This window comes from Schistocerca piceifrons, chromosome 1 (genome assembly GCF_021461385.2).
Source record: "Schistocerca piceifrons isolate TAMUIC-IGC-003096 chromosome 1, iqSchPice1.1, whole genome shotgun sequence".
NCBI lineage: Eukaryota > Metazoa > Arthropoda > Insecta > Orthoptera > Acrididae > Schistocerca > Schistocerca piceifrons.
This window is the reverse complement of record NC_060138.1, coordinates 253,602,245-253,622,483: the sequence shown is the minus strand read 5'-3', so window position 1 is coordinate 253,622,483 and position 20,239 is coordinate 253,602,245. Positions and strand designations below refer to the sequence as shown.

Sequence of the window (20,239 nt, the reverse complement as noted above, 5' to 3'; positions counted from 1 at the left end):
ACAACAAAAAGAACGTTAGTTTAATTACAACATAGATATTTCTCCTAACATTTCTATGAGAATTTAATAATGCAGCCACAAGAATGAAATTATAAATTTTCTTGAAACTTACGACTATGTTAGTTCACATCATCAGGTTTTCTAACTAGTTATAATTTTCTGTTGATTACAGTTAAATGATCTACAGTAATGTTAAAGGTGTTGATTCGGTATGTAAGTGAACCATATAGTTTAATTTACTGATAGAAATTAAGAAAAACACTTTATATCTCTTGTCCATTACATATTCTGGATCAGGTGGTATACAATCTGTTAAACTTTTATTTCTATTGAACCATTCCGTAACTACCCTGTGACTAGTCGTATTACAGCTACCAACCCAAATTCTCAACTTTTTGCACGCTACATGCATGGCATCCACTCTCCCTTATCCTCGCTGCCTGCAGCTGTACCTGATTCACACAATGGTTCAAACATAGTGTGCATCTGTACTGAAGTTATCATTACCATCAAGGCACTACGTGTTCAGTGTGTGATAGGTTGAGGACCTGGGTTGGAAGGAATGCATAGCCAAAGTGGTTAAGGTGGCTGCTTGCATAAAGCAAGAGGTCAGAGTTCAAGTCCCAGTCAGGAAGAAATTTTCACTTGTAGTTTTTGAATTTAATTCAAAGTCCAGTGTGGCTGAGATCCATATTTCTCTTAACTCATGTTAATCTTTAACATTTCTTGTTTGAGTGTCCATGTGTAAATCCCAATAATGTTTCCAAAGGTGACAAAATAATCAGCCAAGCTGATATCCTTCGATCCCCTGCAAACAAAGAAAAATAATATCCTGTCACTTTCCTCATGGAATCAAGTAACATGGTGCAGTGATAAGATACTGGGTTCACATTTGGAAGGATGGTGATATCCCCTCTCAGCTCTATAGATGTAGGTTTTCCATGGTTTACCAGAATTGCTTGTGGTAAATGCCTGGGTGATTCTGTTGAAAAATGCATTTTAGATTTCCTTCCCTTTCTGTATCCACTTTAAACTTGTACCCCATCTCTAATGGTACCTTGTCACTGACAAGTTATTTTGTCCCTCCCACTGTCAGAATGGTTTTTTGCTCTTAGAAGAGTACTTCCAGCTTCCTGCTTTGACTGATGTATGTACCTATTCATATGAAATGCTTGTCATATCAGTAGTCACAAATCTTAATTCAGTAGTGTTGTATCACAATAAAGTAAATTTTACTGACAGTTTCTTCAGATGAAACATCATTCTGTTGTGTAGAACATGGCAAATCTGTACTGATCATAGAACATGTAATTGATTGATCCAGTGATAAATGGTAATGAGAGCTGATGCAGTGCTTCAGTGTGCTTCACTAAACTTGGATTGCACATGCTCAGTCCCCTTTCAGAAATTAAATTGTTTTAAACTGCATTCTACTTATCTTCATCCATTTTCATGAAATGTGTAACACCACTAAGCCACAAGTTTCCTTCCATCCTCAAGTATGTTGCCTTAAGTATTTTGTTATTTAATTATCAGTGTTGTCATGACAGCTGAAAATAAATTTATTTTTTGTGTTGACTTTGTTTTTTATGTTTCTTTTAATTGCATATTCTCTATTTACAGAGTTTCCAATGGATGTCACGGGTTCTCCAGGCAGTTGACTCAATTCATCAAGTTGGCATCTATTGTCTGGCTCTTGTGCCACCAAACTACTTACCTAAGACACCTCTTGGTGGAATTCATCTTTCAGAAACAAAGCGTCGGTTCTTAGAGGGAACTCTTCATCCAGCTAATGTGCTACTTTGCCCGCACACTTGTGTCACAAATCTGCCCAAACCTCGTGAGATACATTCAGGTATATTGCTTATTTACCACCCACGAAAGCAAAGAGAATATGTATGTTCTTGTACATGTTCCACTGTGTCAGAAATATCAGATGAAAATTTTGCATGTGAATGCATGTTTCCGGTTCATCAAAGAAGCATCAAAGCCACCTACAAGAAGTTAGGCAGCAAGAGAGAGAAGGGTTAACTGTGTATTTCTCGTGGATACTGATTTGTCTGATAATACATTTCTTGGCTTACTAGGACTTCAAGGCACTACTTTTTGCCAGAGAAGGTGAACAGGTTTCATTAGTAAATATCAACAAAACAGGCCAAGGGAATGTTTAGCAATATATGTTACGTGGCCTTGAGAATCAGTTCAGTTCCTTCTTGATGTAGTATAGACGATGCCCATGTAAAAATTACAGCTGTGCCATCCAGCAGCAGAATTGGACAAATATATGGAATGTTGACAAACTAAACTGAAATGCTCAGTATTAAGAAGACATTTTGTAGGACAGCAGTAAGGTTTGGTAACTTACGTGTTTCTTTTGCTTTCTTAATATTTTCTTTGGTGGTTTGTATCTTCATATTAATGTTGCTTAATGAAAGCAAAAATGTCCCAGTTGTGGTGTAAAAAGTAAAAAACCAACAAAATTGAGTTGTTTCTGAGTTATTGAAGTCCGTTGCTGCATCTGGCTGCTTGCCTATAGATTCTCTCTGTCTTGATTCAAACATTTGAGATCACTCCTTTTTTTCCCTTTTCACTTTTGCATCTTTATAAACTGTAACAGAATGTCAGTTGCCTGTCACTTGTGATGAATGGACGTTATTTAACTAAACAGTGACCAATGTCAAACATTCTGTGCTCATTTTCGGATTTTTTCAATTTCATTTACTACAATGTTTCATGCAAAAGGTACACACTTTAGTTGAACTACATACTCAATTAAAAAAGAAAAAATAAATAAAAAAAATTGAATTTGGCCTATAGACTGCAACTACTCTTCTCCTCCCAGGACCTCTTCATTCTGTCACTTTTTTTCCCTTTCCTCCTCAGAAATGACCCATTTGGGCCAACTGTTTGGTGGTTTCTCTTGAAACTCTCCTCTTTTATGGACTATCCATGGTGTAATTCCAACTTCTGCAGCATCCCCTTTCATGTCATTTACCCATTTAGATGTCGCCTATCACTGCACGATGTAGTTGAAGCTCCTTTTGGTCAGTTTGCATTCATCCATCCACAGTAAGTATCTGTAGAAATTCAACCTCCACTTCCTCATTTCTCATTCCTCTTTTTGGTTTGCTTGGATAGTGCTTTGTTTTTAGTCTTCTTTCAAGTCCCATCAGTAGTCCTCATTGGTCTGAGAATTTTCCTCAGAATCTTCTTTCTTTTTGAATTCCTGAAGCTTCCCTTTTCTCTTTCAAATAAGACACTCTGAGGCATACAATTCTCCAGGTTGTACTGCCGAGTTATAGTGTCTGATTTTGCCCTTGTAGGATAACACCCATTTGTTGTACTTGTGCTTGTTCTGTGTTCGCCTGTAGGCCAGATCTAGTTATCTGGCTCTTCCTGTGGTTGTCTCCTTATCCATTCCATTGGGTTGGATCCATACTCAGTTACTGTATTAATAGGAAAAGTTTTGAGTTAAGATTGAGATAATGCTGGGATGGCCTTACTGTGAATAGAAATTGGAAAAATGTTGCAAGCTTACTTTGGTGACTGATCATTTCGAGCATTCTTCCATTGCTGTTGATAGTAAGGGCCATCCAGGATTTATCATGATCTTATCTCAGTTTTTCCATTTCAATAGGTTAATTGAATATGTACTGAGTGTGCACTATCTACTTTGGGACAGCTGTATTGAATATAAACAATGAATTCATGAGCAAGACATAATCAAAACATTCATGTTTTAATGAAATGAAGTCTCTTCAGATGTGCAGATAGTTGCTATATTCCAATACAATTGAATTTCAGTACAGTTGTACGACTCCTTTAGTCACCAGAGACAAAATAATGCCTTTCCTTATCATTCTGAAAAAAAAAAAAAACCATGGTTAAAGATGTGACAGCTCAGTTTTGTCTGTTTGTGTGTCTCTTAGCTGTTCTTTGGCTTCTCCTGTTTCAGCAGTTGGTAAGTAGCCACTTACATGCTACCTAGTACAAATCTGCAATTTAGACTCTTGTATTTTGAATTTTAATGTATTTCTTAGTTGATGTTAAGGCAGAGAGAACAAGTATGCTTGTGGGAGGTAAGGAAAAAAAAGTGGTGAACACATCACAAAAGGCAAACAGATTACAAAGGGAACTGATGAAAGAGGTTACAGTAACCAAAAAAATTAGGTTTTTTGACTTTTTTCTGTTTAATGTTGACGAAGTAATTAACAGAATTTTGTGTGAGACAGTGAATATTAATTTTGTGTGAGACAGTGAATATTACTCTGAACATAAAGAGTGGAAAATTATTTACTTATAATGTAGCTTGAGGTGAAGGTAGTATTTTCTGTTAATAACTGCATGAAAAAGCACTCATTTGTTGTATTTGAGGTTTTAATGTATTTAAGGTTGTATATTTGGTATTTCTTTAATAGCTACTAACAGTTTCGTACAGACACGTAGATTAAGCATATATTTTGTGAGTTCATTCAGTAGTGTAGTGGTAGTGCAAAAGAAAATAATTTTTTTTTTTGCTGTTTTCTTTTGTGTTTTTAACTTTTTTTGAAGTAGTAACAATAATTTCTTTTTGTAATGTGGCTTCCTAGCTGCTGACTTTGTTACAGACGTTGGGCCTGCCTCTGTCATGGTAGGCAACATAGTGCAAGGCAATCGGCTTGCATCTGCCCAAGGAAGAGACATGGGAATTGTGGATGAGGAATCTGACTCAGCAAGGAAGGTGAGACTATTGTCTGAATTCACAGTGTACATTTTTGTTATGCAGCATATAAACCTAAAAATAAAAACCATGTGAATTAAAGATTGGCAAGATCGCACAAAAATTTATTGATAAATTTGTAATTTTCATACAGCAGAGACCTTTAAGCTGTTATACTAAACATTAAGAAGTTTTTTGGTAGTATCACAACAGTTTTGGAGTAAAAAACTGATGGGGGGTGTATTTAAGCTAAAACTGGATACAGGGAATATTGATAATTTTTTTGCTAACAGTGCAACATCAACTTCATTCACGACAACATCTGACTGCAGAAATGTCTGTGGATTATTACTTATAAGACCTTGTATAATGTAACTGATTTTTAAAAAATAGAATGTAATTGTAATCTACTTGCCAAGTGGCAGCAGGAGAACACACACATTTAAACTTGCAAGCTTTCAGATGAAGTGGCTCCTTTTTCTGATAGAAGGATTGAAGAAAAAGGCAGGAAATGGAGAGAGTTCAGAACTCTGGTTGAGGGGAGGCTTACCAGATGAGACAAGAAGGAAAGACACACTCGTCCTGTCCATTAAGTTTCTTTTAACCCAGGGCTCTGAGAAACTTTCCCAAACTCTCCCCATTTCCTAAACCACACCAGTTCTTTTACTTCACCCCTCTTCCTTCCCCTTCAACTGTACTGCCAGAAGAAGGAGCCACTGGCTCCAAAGCTTGCAAACTTAAGTACCTTTATGTATGTATGTGTTCTGCTGCCGTCACTTGTTTAGTAGATTTTTTTGTCTATCCAGTTACATTATATTCTCATAAAAATGATTATTTTCGTTGATTTATAAGAGTTCTTGAATCACTAAAATTATATATGGTTGCATATTAACATTATTTTAATGAATGCAGGTTTTAAAGTTTTGACACATACTACAACTCTTACGAAATACTTTTGGTATGTGGTGTTATTTATGACCAAGGTAAAAGAAACTTCTGATTTTTAAAAATAGTAGTCATGTCATGTCAAGTGATACTTCAGGACCAGTTGTGCAAAATTTAATGATGCTTTTCAGGAAATATCCTTCAACTGCCTTAATAAGCAGAGGTAGAAATTTTACTTTTTAGGTGCTGCACTTTTATTTAGCTGTTGATCAAAGTAATTTCCATTTAAAAAATATATTTGCATTGCTGGTGTATGCTGTTTTCATCAGTATTTCTCTTTTCTCTTAAAACAGTACCAATTCATATCAGAAATTCTGAAGTGGAGGGCACAGAGCACAGCTGACCATGTTATATTTACATTGCTCAATAGTAAAGGAACTGTAGCAGTCACACTTTCCTGCTCACAACTACATAAGAAAGCTGAAAGGGTTGGCAACCTTTTACTCGAGAAAGGAAAGATCAATACAGGCGATCACGTGGCACTCATCTTCCCACCTGGAATTGATCTCATTTGTGCATTCTATGGTTGCCTTTATGTTGGTACGTATACCATTGGACTAGTGTAATTTATTGTTTTGATATTATGTAACTCATGCTCATATTTCATCTTCCCCCATCCCTACCTCGCTATCCCTCCTCCTCCTCCTCCTCCTCCTCCTCACTCCTCACTCACTACCACGCACACCATATTGTTTGTCTGATGAGGTGCTGTTGGAGTGCACAGTCTGGCCTCATCTGCCAGAGACAGTGGCTTGTGTGTGTGTGTGTGTGTGTGTGTGTGTGTGTGTGTGTGTGTGTGTGTGTGTGTGTGTGTGTCTTCTAATTCAGAAGAAGACCTTCTGACCGAAAGCTTAAATGTATGGCAGTCTTTTTGCCATGTGTGTTTTTGACACACTGTCTCCTCTATAGGCTAAGTAGCAATCTGTCCTTTTCATATTCCATCCTGGACTTTCTATCATTTGATCTCACCCATATTTTGTATTTTAGTGTAAATCCCAACTGAAGTTAGAATTTATTTAGTTATAGAAAATAAAATTAAAGCATTTCCTGTGACAATTTATGTTTTATAATTGATTGGTTTTTCTAGTGTTTGTTAAGCATATTTGATCTGATTACAGGTGCTGTGCCAGTAACAATAAGACCACCACATCCTCAAAATTTGCAGACTACACTTCCTACTGTGAGAATGATTGTTGATGTCAGCAAATCTGTCCTTGTTTTATCCAATCAGAATGTAATAAAGCTTCTAAAATCCAAGGTCAGTATACAGAATGTTAACATTAAATATAGCTTGCCATAAGTCACAAACTGTGCTATTATTCAGGAAGAGTATGTTTATGCTGTAACAAAGTGACAAATCTTGGCTTCACTTAATAAATTTATGTTGTCAGTTTTTCTTACAATAATCTTTTTCAATGTACAGAAAGTCACAGCGTCTGTGTCATTGCTTCTGTATGTCTGAAAATATCTTCCTTAGAGTATGTATTTTCCATTGCATTGAATAACTTGTGTGCACCAGCCAGATCCTTGGAACACTGATCTCAAAACACTGTTTAAATTGCAAGATGATATTATTTTTATCAGTTGTTTCCTGTTGTCTGGATTTTTCATATGTGACTGGTTTGAAGCAGTCATTCGGAATTGCGCATGTTGTGTTTGGTAGTATGTCCTGCCATCAGATGGTCAACTTTCTCTTGGCCACAGTTTGGTGGTGGCTATTCATTTGTGTGGAGACCTGGTCAGTGGTCATGTCCTCATAGAATGCTGTGCAGAAATCACAGCGCTGGTGTTATATGATTACTTTCAGCTTTTATAATAAGATAGGATATGCTGTGATGGGACTGGAGTAGGATGTGATTGGTTGGTTGCATTGGACATGTCTTGCAAGTGTGTGTTCCCCAGGGGTATAACCTCTGTTACAAGAGTGTCATTCCCTCTTCTAGTTATGTGGAAAAGGGCTTCATTTCATCTCAGTTATAGAAAGATGTTAGTGAGAAACTAAATGTTAACTATTGCTGTTTTTATGAATACCAGAATGACTTGATTTTTTTCAAAATTTTGTACTATACACATCTTGGTATGTAGTGAGAGTAAGAGGCTCAATATTCACTTGAGTGGAAAAGCTGATTGTGTATCACACCATGGAATGAGCAGTTACTCCACAGGACGGAGAATGTTTTACTACATAAAGGAAGACATGATCAGTTATACAGAAGCAATGACTGAGAAACTTGAGATACAGAAAATTGAGAAAAGTTAGTTGTAAGAAAAAAGGAAAGTGAATAGCAACAAGGAAACACCAAAAGTTCAGGATGTGAGGAGAGACTGTCATATTTCAAATGTTTCTCAGTGTTGGAACCTTCTATTTCAGAGTACTTACTGTACTTTGAACACCAATATAATAGTATTATGGCAGAACTAGTAATAAATTTTGGAATAGTAGTACCCTTTTTGTGTATGTAATTCTCTAGTGTTTAATAATGTCCATTTTTTGTAGATGTAATTATTTCTATTTATTTTAAATTGCAACAATGTTCATTGTTTGGAGTAAGATGTCTTTTGTTCTAGGAAGCAAGTAATGTGGTGGATATAAAGTCTTGGCCTATCACACTTGACACGGATGACATGCCAAAGAAGAAGCTGCCTACAATGTATCGGGCACCAACTGCAGAAATGCTGGCTTACCTAGATTTCAGGTAGAAAAGAATTTTGATTGGCCGGTAATACAGAGCAAGATGTAACAAAACTAAAAGCTTAAACAATGGAAACTCCAGGTTGGAATAACAACAGTATTAGGAAAAGGACAGATTGCTACTCAACTTTGCAGCCAGTTGTCTCCATCTCAGTAGATCATATTTACAATGAGTAGCAATCTATCCTTTCCCTAATATTGTTAAAATTAAAAGTTTTAGTAGTGAAGAGAAGCTTCATAATATTACCATGCGTCACAGGAAAAGTATAGATAATGCCAAGAGATTTTCAGCACTTACAAATAAGTTTCTTCTTGTTGACAGTTACAGAAATTTTAGCATCAGTAAGCAAGATATATCTTTATACAGTGCTGAGTAGTATATTAACAAGAGGGTTTTTGAAAAGATTATCACAGCAGTGAATTAGAATTTACCCGAGCATACTTAGATCCATGCTGTGTAGAATGAGGTGAATGAATCACAATACATGTCACTTACGTTTATGCTGTAGATGTTTTTGTGGCCTAGCAATGTATTTGAAAGAAAAGGGAAGAGAGCAGCCCATATTGACAGAAATGTAGATTAAAACAAACAAATTTTATCTTTTGGTGGTAATTGCGTTCATTTTGCATCCAACAAAGCTGAATGTTGATATTTTACATTGCTGTATTAGCCAGCTGAGAATTTCTGGTAGAACTACTCATTTGATGTTAGATAGATAGTCGTCTTTGACAATTTACCGTTGCAGAAAAGTGAAGGGAAATAAATTTCATTGATGGTAACTAAGCCTCCATCCTGCTGCTGTGGATCAGTGGCAGTATGCTAAATGTTATTATGTGGTGTTGATGTCATTCCTTTTGGCAGTACATTCCCTATTTTTTAGTATTTAAATTAATGCGATAATGCTCTTACATTTAGATTCATTTTTATCTACTCTCTGTTAAGCCATCCTCACACGGGATGTGTTTGTTGTCACAAAACGCACCAGACATTGTATCCATCGTGATAGCTACATGCTCTGAAATGACATGCTACATCTCGCGGAGTGTGCTCCCCATCGTGATTTGCAGCTGCAGCACTCCCAGCAGCAGTTGTCAGCTGCATCTTGGTACAAATAACACAGTCTGTCTACAAGAATGTAAACATGTAAAATAGATGCATTAACTCTGTTAGCAGTCATTTAAGGAAAACAGAGAAAATTGTGAAAACAATTCTGGGCTCATTGAAGGCTGGAATAGTGAACTGCTGGTAGTGGGATACTACGTATGCTGCCACTGACAATGACAAACAAAATTTACTACAAATTGCATTTGGAAAAAAGTTATATTATAAAATACATTATTAACAGAAAAATACTTAAATTGTCTGCCCAAGACCAACTTCAGCTCACTCTTATTTGCCTAATTTCCACATTGGGAAAGTTCTGCTTATTTAAAAATTTTGTTTGGTATTCCTTTGCTGTCAGTAGCTTTGGCCTGATGCATTTCACTTCATCAGAAATGGAGGGTAGCTTTGGCTTAGCAGTGCTTGTTGTGATAATTCGTACTTCTAACATTGTACAAGCTCTCCTCCTCCTCCCCGAATAAGTCTAATAAGACACACTTTTATTCCTGTGACCACATACTATCAGTGTTGTTCTCTCTGTAGTATAAACTGCACTGAACAGCAAGGGAATCGACCAGTGATGTAGTTCATAAACTAGCTGTTCATTGGTTCATGTACCCTGGCACATTCGGAAAATCAAAACAAGCTCTGTCTCGAACAGTGAGTGCTCTTAATTATAATAAACTAGCGAACCTAGCAATGCTTTGCTATTGCCAAATATGTATGGGAAGTGGTATACCGTATTTACTCGACTCTAAGCTGCACATTTTTTCCGGTTTTTGTAATCCAAAAAACCGCCTGTGGCTTAGAATCGAGTGCAAAGTAAGCGGAAGTTCTGAAAAATGTTGGTAGGTGCCGCCATATCTAACTTCTGCCGTCGAATATATGCTGCGCTACACAGGCATGCTTTGCTGTCACAATCATAAATACTGGTGCCAAAACCTCTGCTTCAGTAAATAAATAAATAAAAAAAGGTGGAAGACGAGCTTTTTTTCTCCACCCTGAGTTTTGACCACTGCATTTTCATACATTATCCAACGAAGTAAGTACAAATTCCGTATTGTTCATCTTCAAATGTAGCAGCATTTCAGTGTACTACAAAAACCCGACTGGCAAGACTGTTTGGGATGTTTGTCAATATGGCCAACTCTTCGTTCTGAATTTTTTCCTACCTGTGAGAAGAGATAGTTGCTAATAGGAACTTTTATGAATTGTGAATCACATGCAGTATTCTCTTCACCATAAGAATAATGCAAGTATAAACATTTTGCCATGAATTGTTTCATGTTTACTGCTATCTCATTTAAATCCTGTCTGCCTAATAAACTATGAAACTAGAGTGAGACAACAGCAAACGCAGAAGAATATACATATCATGTCATGTTTATATTCGTGTTATTCTTATGCCTAATAGTGATACAGTCAGAAATGAAGCACGGCAGTTGACTAGATTTTTAAATCTAAGATGACTAATTTCTGTGCAGAATGTAATGTACTAAAGAGGTGTCTGCAAATATTTTCAAACGGAGAAAAATTTTTACTAAACTCTCGTTCAGAACATCTTCTATCATACGCAGCCTATTATTTGGTTCTTGCTGATCATTATCAAAGAAAGCAGCTGTGTTAGTAACAACAAATAGCAGTCTCTTGCCATTGTTTCACTAATGAGACGATTCCTCTTTTTTTTTTTTAAATTGTAAGCGGCAATAGCACGCACAAAAGCAAGCCATGCAATGAGCAGCGGCAGGCTGTAAACACTCATCAGAATGCGACAAACCATGCATGACACAGTACAATAATGCATTTTCAGATTAGAATGACGTAAACACCTATAACAAAGAGAATGGCACTTATCAGATCAAAGAAAAATAAGCAGTCAATTCAAACCAGATGAGGCACGTGAAAAAGGAGGGGTACCCATATAAACACAGTTGGAGCGCCTGACGCATAGCAATGGCTACCTAGTAAAGCTTAACTGCAAAGATTACGGCTCAAACCAAACTACTGTAGCTGTATCGTCATTCATTTGACCTAAATTGTGTCTCATATTACAATGGCCCAACTTTGTTTAGATTTGGAGGTGCGGCCTAAAACTTTTCTCTCCTCTTGAATTTTGAGTCTCAAATTTTCGGTGCGGCTTAGATTCGCGAAAATTTTTTTCCCTTGATTTCGAGTCTCATTTTTCAGGTGCGGCTTAGATTCGAGTAAATACCGTACGTTCTGATCTCCTCCTGCCCCCTCCCCCCCAATCCCTCCTTCATCCATTTCCTTCCCACCCCTCTGTCCACCTCCTCTTCCACCCTCCCTATGACCTTGAGCCTTGTTTATTGTTACTGCAAATGAAACATTGAGTTGAAGTCACTTGACATGATTGCATATATCAGTTGGTATTTATTTGATAGAGGGGGGTCTCTCCAGTTCCTGGATCTGTGAAGATCATAGCTTCAATGTCAGTATTTCATATAATTTTAATCTGGCCGACAGGTAGGATTACAGCATTTTTGACATTTCAGATTTTGTAGTAGTTTTCTAAACATACACAAAAAAGTCATAAATACAGCTTTCCTATTTTCTGTTAAAACCGGCTGTGAGGAAGAAAACAAAATAGAAGATTGTTGTGCATAAAATTTTTGTTAAATTATATCTAAAGAGGGAGAATATATTTGAGAGAAACCATTTGTCTAATGTTTTATATGCTCTGCTATAGCAGTTAAAACTGACTGTGAGAAAGTTAATGAAACCACACATTTTCACAGTATAGTACAACAGAGCACAGCATTTTATTTCTTGCAGTCAGATTAGTAGAAAACCGGCACATTGTTGTTTAAAAAACATGTATAGACCATGTCCATCTGAATTTTTATTAGAGTATCATATAAAAATTTGAAATAAATCATTCAAGAATGTTTTGAAATTTTTGGGAACAACATTAAATGACAACTTATCTTTGTATAGTAATATAAATAACACCAAGTATTTCAGTTCATATTTCTATAAATTAGTAATAAACTCCCAGAATCTCTTAGAAAACATAAAAAAAGAGTGCACAGGTAGCCAGATGTGTACTTTACCTTTGTGGTTCATGACTATCAATTATGCTACAATTCCAGCATGTCAGCAGTGTCTAACTTAAAGTGTACAATGTACACAGATTGCTAAAGGCTATAACCACAGTTGTAATTATTTGATATTTAACTATAACAATATTATGAAAAAGTTCCACTCATGTTAAATCATCAGTGCACCATTATCATTCACAGCACACAAGTTATAATACAGAAAGCATCAGATATGAGTAGCCTTTAACTACTGTTATTATACTATAATATAAAAACCAGATTAGTGTGAGTAGGGCTCGTTCTCGAAGGATTCTGTACCAACTTAATTACAGATAGATAGTTCATCTATAGTTTTAGTGAGTGAATTTGAAAGTATCAAAATATGTGCCATGAATGGCTGTACATTTTAATTTCATTGACTTAGAAGCTTAAATTTTTTTACACCACCAAGTGACAGTAGACTTCAGTATTTGACATAAATTTCAACTTCATATCTCCATCCATTCCTGAGAAAAAGGGTTCTTAACAGTCGTACAGACATATGGACAATGAAGTGATCCTATAAGGGTCCTTTGTTACTGACTGAGCTATGGAGTCCTAAAAACTACCAGGTATGGGGTTCGATTCCATATAACTTAATCCAATATGGTGTCTTCCATGATCTGTTCATGTCATGAAACCAATGTTGCATCTCATTAGCCGCGTTCCTCTCCACAAAGCAAAAGTACAACTTGGCAGACTCCTCCAGTCAGGCTTTGCATTGTAGTGGGATGTGAAATTCCACACTGTGATGTCGTGAAACTCCAGCAGTTACTCACCTGTGAATGCTTTCTTGTACAGTGACAGGACACCTTTAGGTGCAACGCATGTTAAAATTAGAAGCAAATCATTTCTTCACCTTCATAAAAGGTAACAGTATGCGGCACTGTTTTTGAATCTCTCTTGGTTGTTCATTGTTTTCATTTCTGCATTCTTCATTGTTTATTATTGATGGCTGGCTGTGTGCTCATTTAACAGAGACGTTCTTGCTTTCTTTACTTTTGGATATGGATTTTTCTTAACAAATTCTGTATGAACAACATAACGCTAAATATTTCATAATGAATTCAGTTAAAATTTTATGTTACAATAATTTTAGTAGCCATAAATGGGTGTACTGTTGTTGGTGATCGTGGTGGTGGTGACGACAATATGTTAAACCAAATGTTAGGTTCCTTAATATGGTTAAACAATACCTCAAAGCATTTTATCTTTGTTGCACTTTATCTTGTTGAACAATGTTCAAAATTTTTCATGTGTGTTGTTGCAAAGTCATTCAAGGAAATACTTCCTTAACACCAGCTATAGAAATTTTTATTAATTTGTGTTTAAAAACCAAGTATTAAATCATGAGGAACTATGAAAAGAAAGTTATTAAATTCAGAACATTGTACTTTAACATATCTTAGTTAATAAAGTATGAATTGTTGTTATTAAGAAGTTAGAAAGCACATGAACAAGTAAATAAGCTTAAGTAAAAGAGAATGAGTACCGTATAGGGAAAGTAAAAGCATAAGATAGGGTTGTTCAGAGAAATTGAGTATTTCATGTTGGTGAAGAGAGTGTCTTATTTGAGAGCATTTATTGTGAGCGGATATTGGTGCTTGTAGGTAGAATTCACACAGCAACAAATATGTATTGTGTAAAACTTTCCTGACAGATTATGACTGTGTGATTGACTGAGACCAGAACACACATCATTTGCCTTTCTTTGGGAAAGGTCTGTGTTGGAGTCTGTGTAACACAGTTTTATGAAAAGTAGTTTTATTAAAGCACACATTCTGTACATTTTATTCTAGAGCATTGTTTCTGGGCTTTCAGCTCCCTAATCATTGATACATAATGATTATGCTAGTTGGTCTCCGTTGTTTTGATTTTTTGTTACAGGCCCCATATTGAAACTAGTCTTTCAAAAATTGCTGTTACAAACCTACTTTCATCTGAGTCCATAGTTTCTATCTGAATTTGTTTTGTTTCTTTTTTTCTTATTTTTGTTTAATTTTTGTGAATGAACTACTGCCCATTTCACCGCCTCTTATGTTTACTATTTAACTTCCTGGTTTAGATTGTATTGTAGATATATTTGCAGAGTTTAATTTGTCTTTTCCTGCAAAGCATTACTGTATTACTATGTTTGAAAACCATGAATTGGCCCTCCCTGTATATTGATAACTCACATTTTTTGACTGGCCATTCCACCTTGAATGTGCTTTGTGTTCTTAACTCTTTATTAAATTTGTATTTAGAATTATAAATGCAAGGTTTTATTTGTAACTAAAATAGGACCTGTTCCACATTTCTGTATTTAGTGTTTCAACAACGGGCATGCTAGCTGGCATTAAGATGTCTCATGCTGCAGTGACATCACTTTGTAGATCAATGAAGCTAGCCTGTGAACTCTATCCTTCTCGTCATATTGCGTTGTGCCTTGATCCTTACTGTGGTCTTGGATTTGCACTGTGGTGCCTAAGCAGGTAAGTTGATCAGATACTCAGTTTTGAACTGTTTGATTTGTACATATACCTTTTAGATTATAAATTTCCTATAGCTATTTTAGAACAATTGTATTTAGAAGTAGTAGTAGTAGTAGTAATAGTAGTAGTAATAGTTATTTACTTCATAACATTAATGACAACAGTAGCTGAATGTTTGTTGCTATGATTGGTAATAACTCGCTTGAATTCAGAGAAAGTGAACTTTCAAACCCCTGCCACCTATCCCCATCCACATACACATGACACACAGCCATATTTAATCATTTAATCAAGCCGTTGTGTAACAAATTTGTAACATTATGGCCAAAATGAAAATCCACTTATTAACTTTTTTATTCGCACCGCAATGATAAAGTAACATTGACCCTACAAAATCTGAGGCAGTACTAACAATTCCAGGGCCGCTGCCTCTGGCCCTTATATAGTTTACAATAATTGAAATATAAATATGTTCAGTGTTTAAAATAGTGATTTTGAAGTTTACAATTGAAAGTTAATTGGTTGTACAAAACAAGTTACAAAATTTGGATTTACAATTTGTTAGTCTTACCAGAATAATAAATATGCTGAAACAATATAGTTAACATTGTGATAATATATAAAATACTTCTCCACAATCATGTTTGATTTAGAAAAATGTTCATAACTTTTTAAATACAGGGTTCAGTTTTTGATACTAACATAAATCCTGGATCTTTACGCGTAGCTGAATAACAATTTCAATCGGGTTACTCTGTACGAATTTTGTAAATAGATGTGTTGCGTATATTTTCGGATAGAAACTATATTTCATAATAATTTTACCATGATTCATCGGTACTATGTTCCAGGTGCATCAACTTCATTAATTCAATCAGTTCATATTGTTACAATGTTTGCTTATTTAATTACACAGCTTCGAGTATATGTTGCTGTCTGTATCATTCTCTTCGTTATATGTCATTACATCTCTTACTTTACAGCCTGACCTACTTGGTTACACAACATTACCTATGTATCTGGCTTATTTTACAATTATTGATAATATAATGTAAATGGATAGATAGGAAATATACTCATGAAGCGGTGGCAGAGGAGCACGCACACACACGCACGCACGCACGCACGCTCACACACACGTGCGCACACTCACACGCAAAAAATTGGATTTAACTTTCATAAGCTTTCGGAGCCAGTGGCTTCTCCTTCTGGCGGAAGAGTTGAAGGGGAAGGAAGAGGAGGTGAAGGAAAAGGACTGGAGAGTTGTAGGGAAAGGGGTATAGTTCAGGAAAGTCACCCACAACACGGCATCAGGGGCGACTTATTGTAAAGAATGAGAAGAGGAAAACACACACACACACACACACACACATATGCACAAATGCAACTCGCACAGATGACTGCAGTCTCAGACAACTGAAACCACACTGCGAGCAGCAGCACCACTGCATGATGGGAGTGGTGACTGGCTGGTGGCATGGAGGGGGCTGGGGCAGAAAGGAGGAAGGATATTATGGTGTGGGTGGCGGACAGTGAAATGCTGCATTTTTGACCATAATTATCCTCCTAACCTTGTACAAAAACAAATCTCCTGTGCCTTATCTTTCCAGTCTCCCACCACCTTCCAAAGTCCCACTGTCTGCCCGCAGGGGAGCATTCCCCTCGTAACTCAGTATCACTCAGGACTGGAGCAACTGAATTACATTCTCCGCCATGGTTTCGATTATCTCTCATTGTGCCCTGAAATAAGAAATGTTCTGCCCACTATCCTTCCCACCCTCCTACTGTAGTATTTCACCATCCATCAAACCTACACAGTATACTTTTCCATCCTCACACAACCTCTGCTCCCGATCCCTTACCTCGTGACTCATACCCCTGTAATAGACCTAGATGCAAGACATGTCCTGTACATCCTCCCATCACCACCTACTCCTGTCCAGTCACTAACATCACCTATCCCATCAAAGGCAGGACTACCTGTGAAACCAGTCATGTGATTTACATACCAAACTGCTGCACTCTATGTAGGCATGGCGACCGATAAGCTGTCTGTCCGCATGAATGGCCACCGACAAACTGTGACCAAGAAACAAGTGGACCACCCTGTTACGCCGTCAACCATGATATCCTTCATTTCAATGACTGCTTCACAGCCTGTGCGATATGGATGCTTCCCGCCAACACCAGCTTTTCTGAATTGCACTGGTGGGAACTTTCCCTGCAATATATCCTACGTTCCTGTAACCCTCCTGGCCTCAACCTTCATTACTCACTGTCCTCACCCATCCATCCCCTTCCCTGTTTCCGTTCCAGCACTACAAAACCGTCATTCCACCACGACACCCAGTCTTTTTATTTCTCTCCCCTGCCCCCCATCTAAAATGCAGCACTTCACTGCCCGACACCCCTACCATACTATCCCTCCCCCTCACCATCCCAGCATTCTCCCTACCCCCACCCAGTCGCCACTTCCATCATGTACTGGTGCTGCTGCTCGCAGTGTTATTTCAGTTGTCTGAGACTACAGTTTTTGTTTGTGTGTGTGTGTGTGTGTGTGTGTGTGTATTGTTGACAGCTATAATTGTGAGAATCTTTTGGTTGTGCCTATTATCTGCGACTCAGCATGTCCGTTATATGGAGAGTAGCAACTTTCCTTCTCTAATATTGTTAAATCCTTTTGTGTGTGTGTGTGTGTGTGTGTGTGTGTGTGTGTGTGTGTGTGTGTGTGTGTGGGCGCGCGCGCGCGCTCGTTTTCCCCTGCCGCCAGTTGCTGAGTAGGTATTGTTATCTATCCGTTTACATTATATTACTTCACAGTTAATAAGTTATGAGATACAATTGCTGGCCAGTACTTATATTCAGGTGGTGAAATGTGTAGTGCTACTGATACATGTAAAAGTGACACACTACCTAGATGTCAGAACTAATGGTCGCTTTTCAGGGGAGGAGAAAAGTATGGGTTACAGAGGTTAAAAAGATTAAAAAGGAAGGACGGGTCACACAGACATCAGGACAAGACAAACTCACCTCTATTAAGAATAGGGATAGACATCAGATGAGCATCATTATCCTGGTGCCTGAGTGACCAACTCTTGCTTTTAAATATTCACCATCCCTCTCTCATTCTCTGTGAAGGGACATTAGTTCCAAAATCTAATTAGTGTGTCAGTATTGGTCTATCGTTAGTACAGCACATTCTCTTTACTGAAGGTAACTGATGGCCGCCATTTCCATCATTTACTTTACTTGTTTTATGACTGAATGTTCTTATGATACAATTAGTTTACAATTATGGACACATTTTGAGCTTTAATGTCTGTCAGATGGTGGCAAAATAGTTAAAATTACAGCAGTGAAATAAAGTGTTACAGCAGCTTTTCAGTAGTATACATAAAAAGTTATAAATATGTTCATTTTTACTCAGTGTATTAGACATGGCTAATTAATAATCTGTAAAAGCCTGTGTGTAGCCACCTACAAAGATAACTGAAGAATATGTAGCCTGCAAACTGTCTCAATCTGTTTCGTTTTGTAGAAATTGTGCATATTATGTAGGGAACTTGGAATTAACTATCTACCAACACACTGCAAGCAATTACATTAAATCTATATTTTTATGATTTTTTTGCCCATTTCACTTTGAAGTAACAGTTGACAACTTTATCCCTTTAATGTTTTTAAAGGAAGGTGTCAGTATTGATGTAAATTTTTTTTCGTTATTACATGGACTCACTTTTTAACCGAATAACACTATCTAGCTCCACAAATGACATTTGTACCTTGTGATGCAGGTAACAGTGTAGAGTATTTAAAATGGAAGGAAAGGATCCATTCAAATACTCAGAACAAATGGGAAACAGACCACCACATACAGTAACACCCTTTAAAATTAGCATTATTTTGCTCTTTGTGAAAGGATACAAAACAATAATGTGCAAAGGCACTCTGTTTGTATTGTTTACAATGAAAAAAATAATTTATTTGTAACAAACAGCAAAAAGAAAGACGAAAATAGATTTATGTGCAAGGGAACTGCACTACTTACATGGATACGTTAAACATTGTTGGATCTCTCTTTACTATTTCCACAGCCTGAGTCAATGATAGGGTTTAGCTGCTTTGATGTCTGCATGTGGTGCTGAATGTTCAGCAAAACTAAGCTTACTGGCATTGCAACTTGTGAGCACCACTTTGAGTAGTTACAGCAGTGTCGTCATCATTCCAGACATAATTTTGCTTAGCTGTAATGTTTACTGTTTGTACATGTCTTGATTTCTGGTGCTTTAGATTATGAGACTATTTTCAGGCTTTCTGTTCATAAAGTGACATTTTTGCTTGCAGTATTTATTCCGGGCATCACTCAATTCTAATTCCTCCATCAGAAGTGGAAGTAAATCCTGCACTTTGGCTCTCTGCTGTCAGTCAATACAGAGTGCGTGACACTTTTTGTTCATATGGTAAGTTACGTTTCGTTTATTAATATGCGGGCTGTTAACATTATAACATATGTTACATACTGCTAGCTTGTCCATAACAGCAGTGTATAATAAACATTAAGTAGTACAGCAAAAAAGACTTAAAAATCATGTCAACGTCACAATTAAGATGCAGATTTTCTGTCTTAAAAATCTTTTTTCGACCAGGAAGTTCACCTTTACAAAGATAAGAACATGTCTAAGGAAACAACATAAATGATTGACGATAGTCGAGAGAATCCAGACTACAGTGAACAATAAGTCCTGTATTCAATTTGTTCTTATTTATATGAAATGGTACTACAGACTTTGTTATGTATCATAATAAATATTTAACAGAGTTTCTCATTTTGAAAGACACAGTAAAACATGTCTAGATTGAGGCTTTGCATTTCCCTTTTCGGATTTTGTAGTTTCCCTATAAAGTTCAAGTTTCTGACATTCCACACCCCGACTTGTAGGATATTATTGTTTTGTTGATTATTCAATCTTTTTCTCATGGTTCCCTCCCCCTTGGCACACTCCTCCCATAGATCGAATGGGGGACTATTCCAGAATCTTTTGCCAACGGAGAGATCGTCATGACACTTTTTCAGTTACAGGCCACATGTACTGTGGATACACATTACGTTTCTTTAATGCAGTGGTTTCCATTGCCTTATGCATCCTCATGCCGTTGATCATTGCTGATTCTTCCACCTTTAGGGGCAGTTTCCCTCACCTACAACAAGAGAGTGCCCTGAATTTCGGT

The 20,239-nt window shown here is 36.9% G+C and overlaps 1 protein-coding gene across 2 annotated transcripts in view; it reads left to right on the top strand.

Moving 5' to 3' along the window:
* Positions 1-20,239, top strand: part of LOC124803897 (disco-interacting protein 2 homolog C) — a 605,756-nt gene that overhangs the window by 551,270 nt on the left and 34,247 nt on the right. Inside the window, exons 15-21 of one of the 2 annotated variants that reach the window (XM_047264711.1) lie at positions 1,624-1,855; positions 4,590-4,720; positions 5,938-6,184; positions 6,763-6,902; positions 8,213-8,340; positions 14,846-15,010; positions 19,355-19,470. In XM_047264711.1, coding sequence (XP_047120667.1) covers positions 1,624-1,855; positions 4,590-4,720; positions 5,938-6,184; positions 6,763-6,902; positions 8,213-8,340; positions 14,846-15,010; positions 19,355-19,470 — 1,159 coding nt within the window. The remainder of the gene's footprint in view (positions 1-1,623; positions 1,856-4,589; positions 4,721-5,937; positions 6,185-6,762; positions 6,903-8,212; positions 8,341-14,845; positions 15,011-19,354; positions 19,471-20,239) is intronic. The other variant, XM_047264710.1, reaches the window with a different exon arrangement.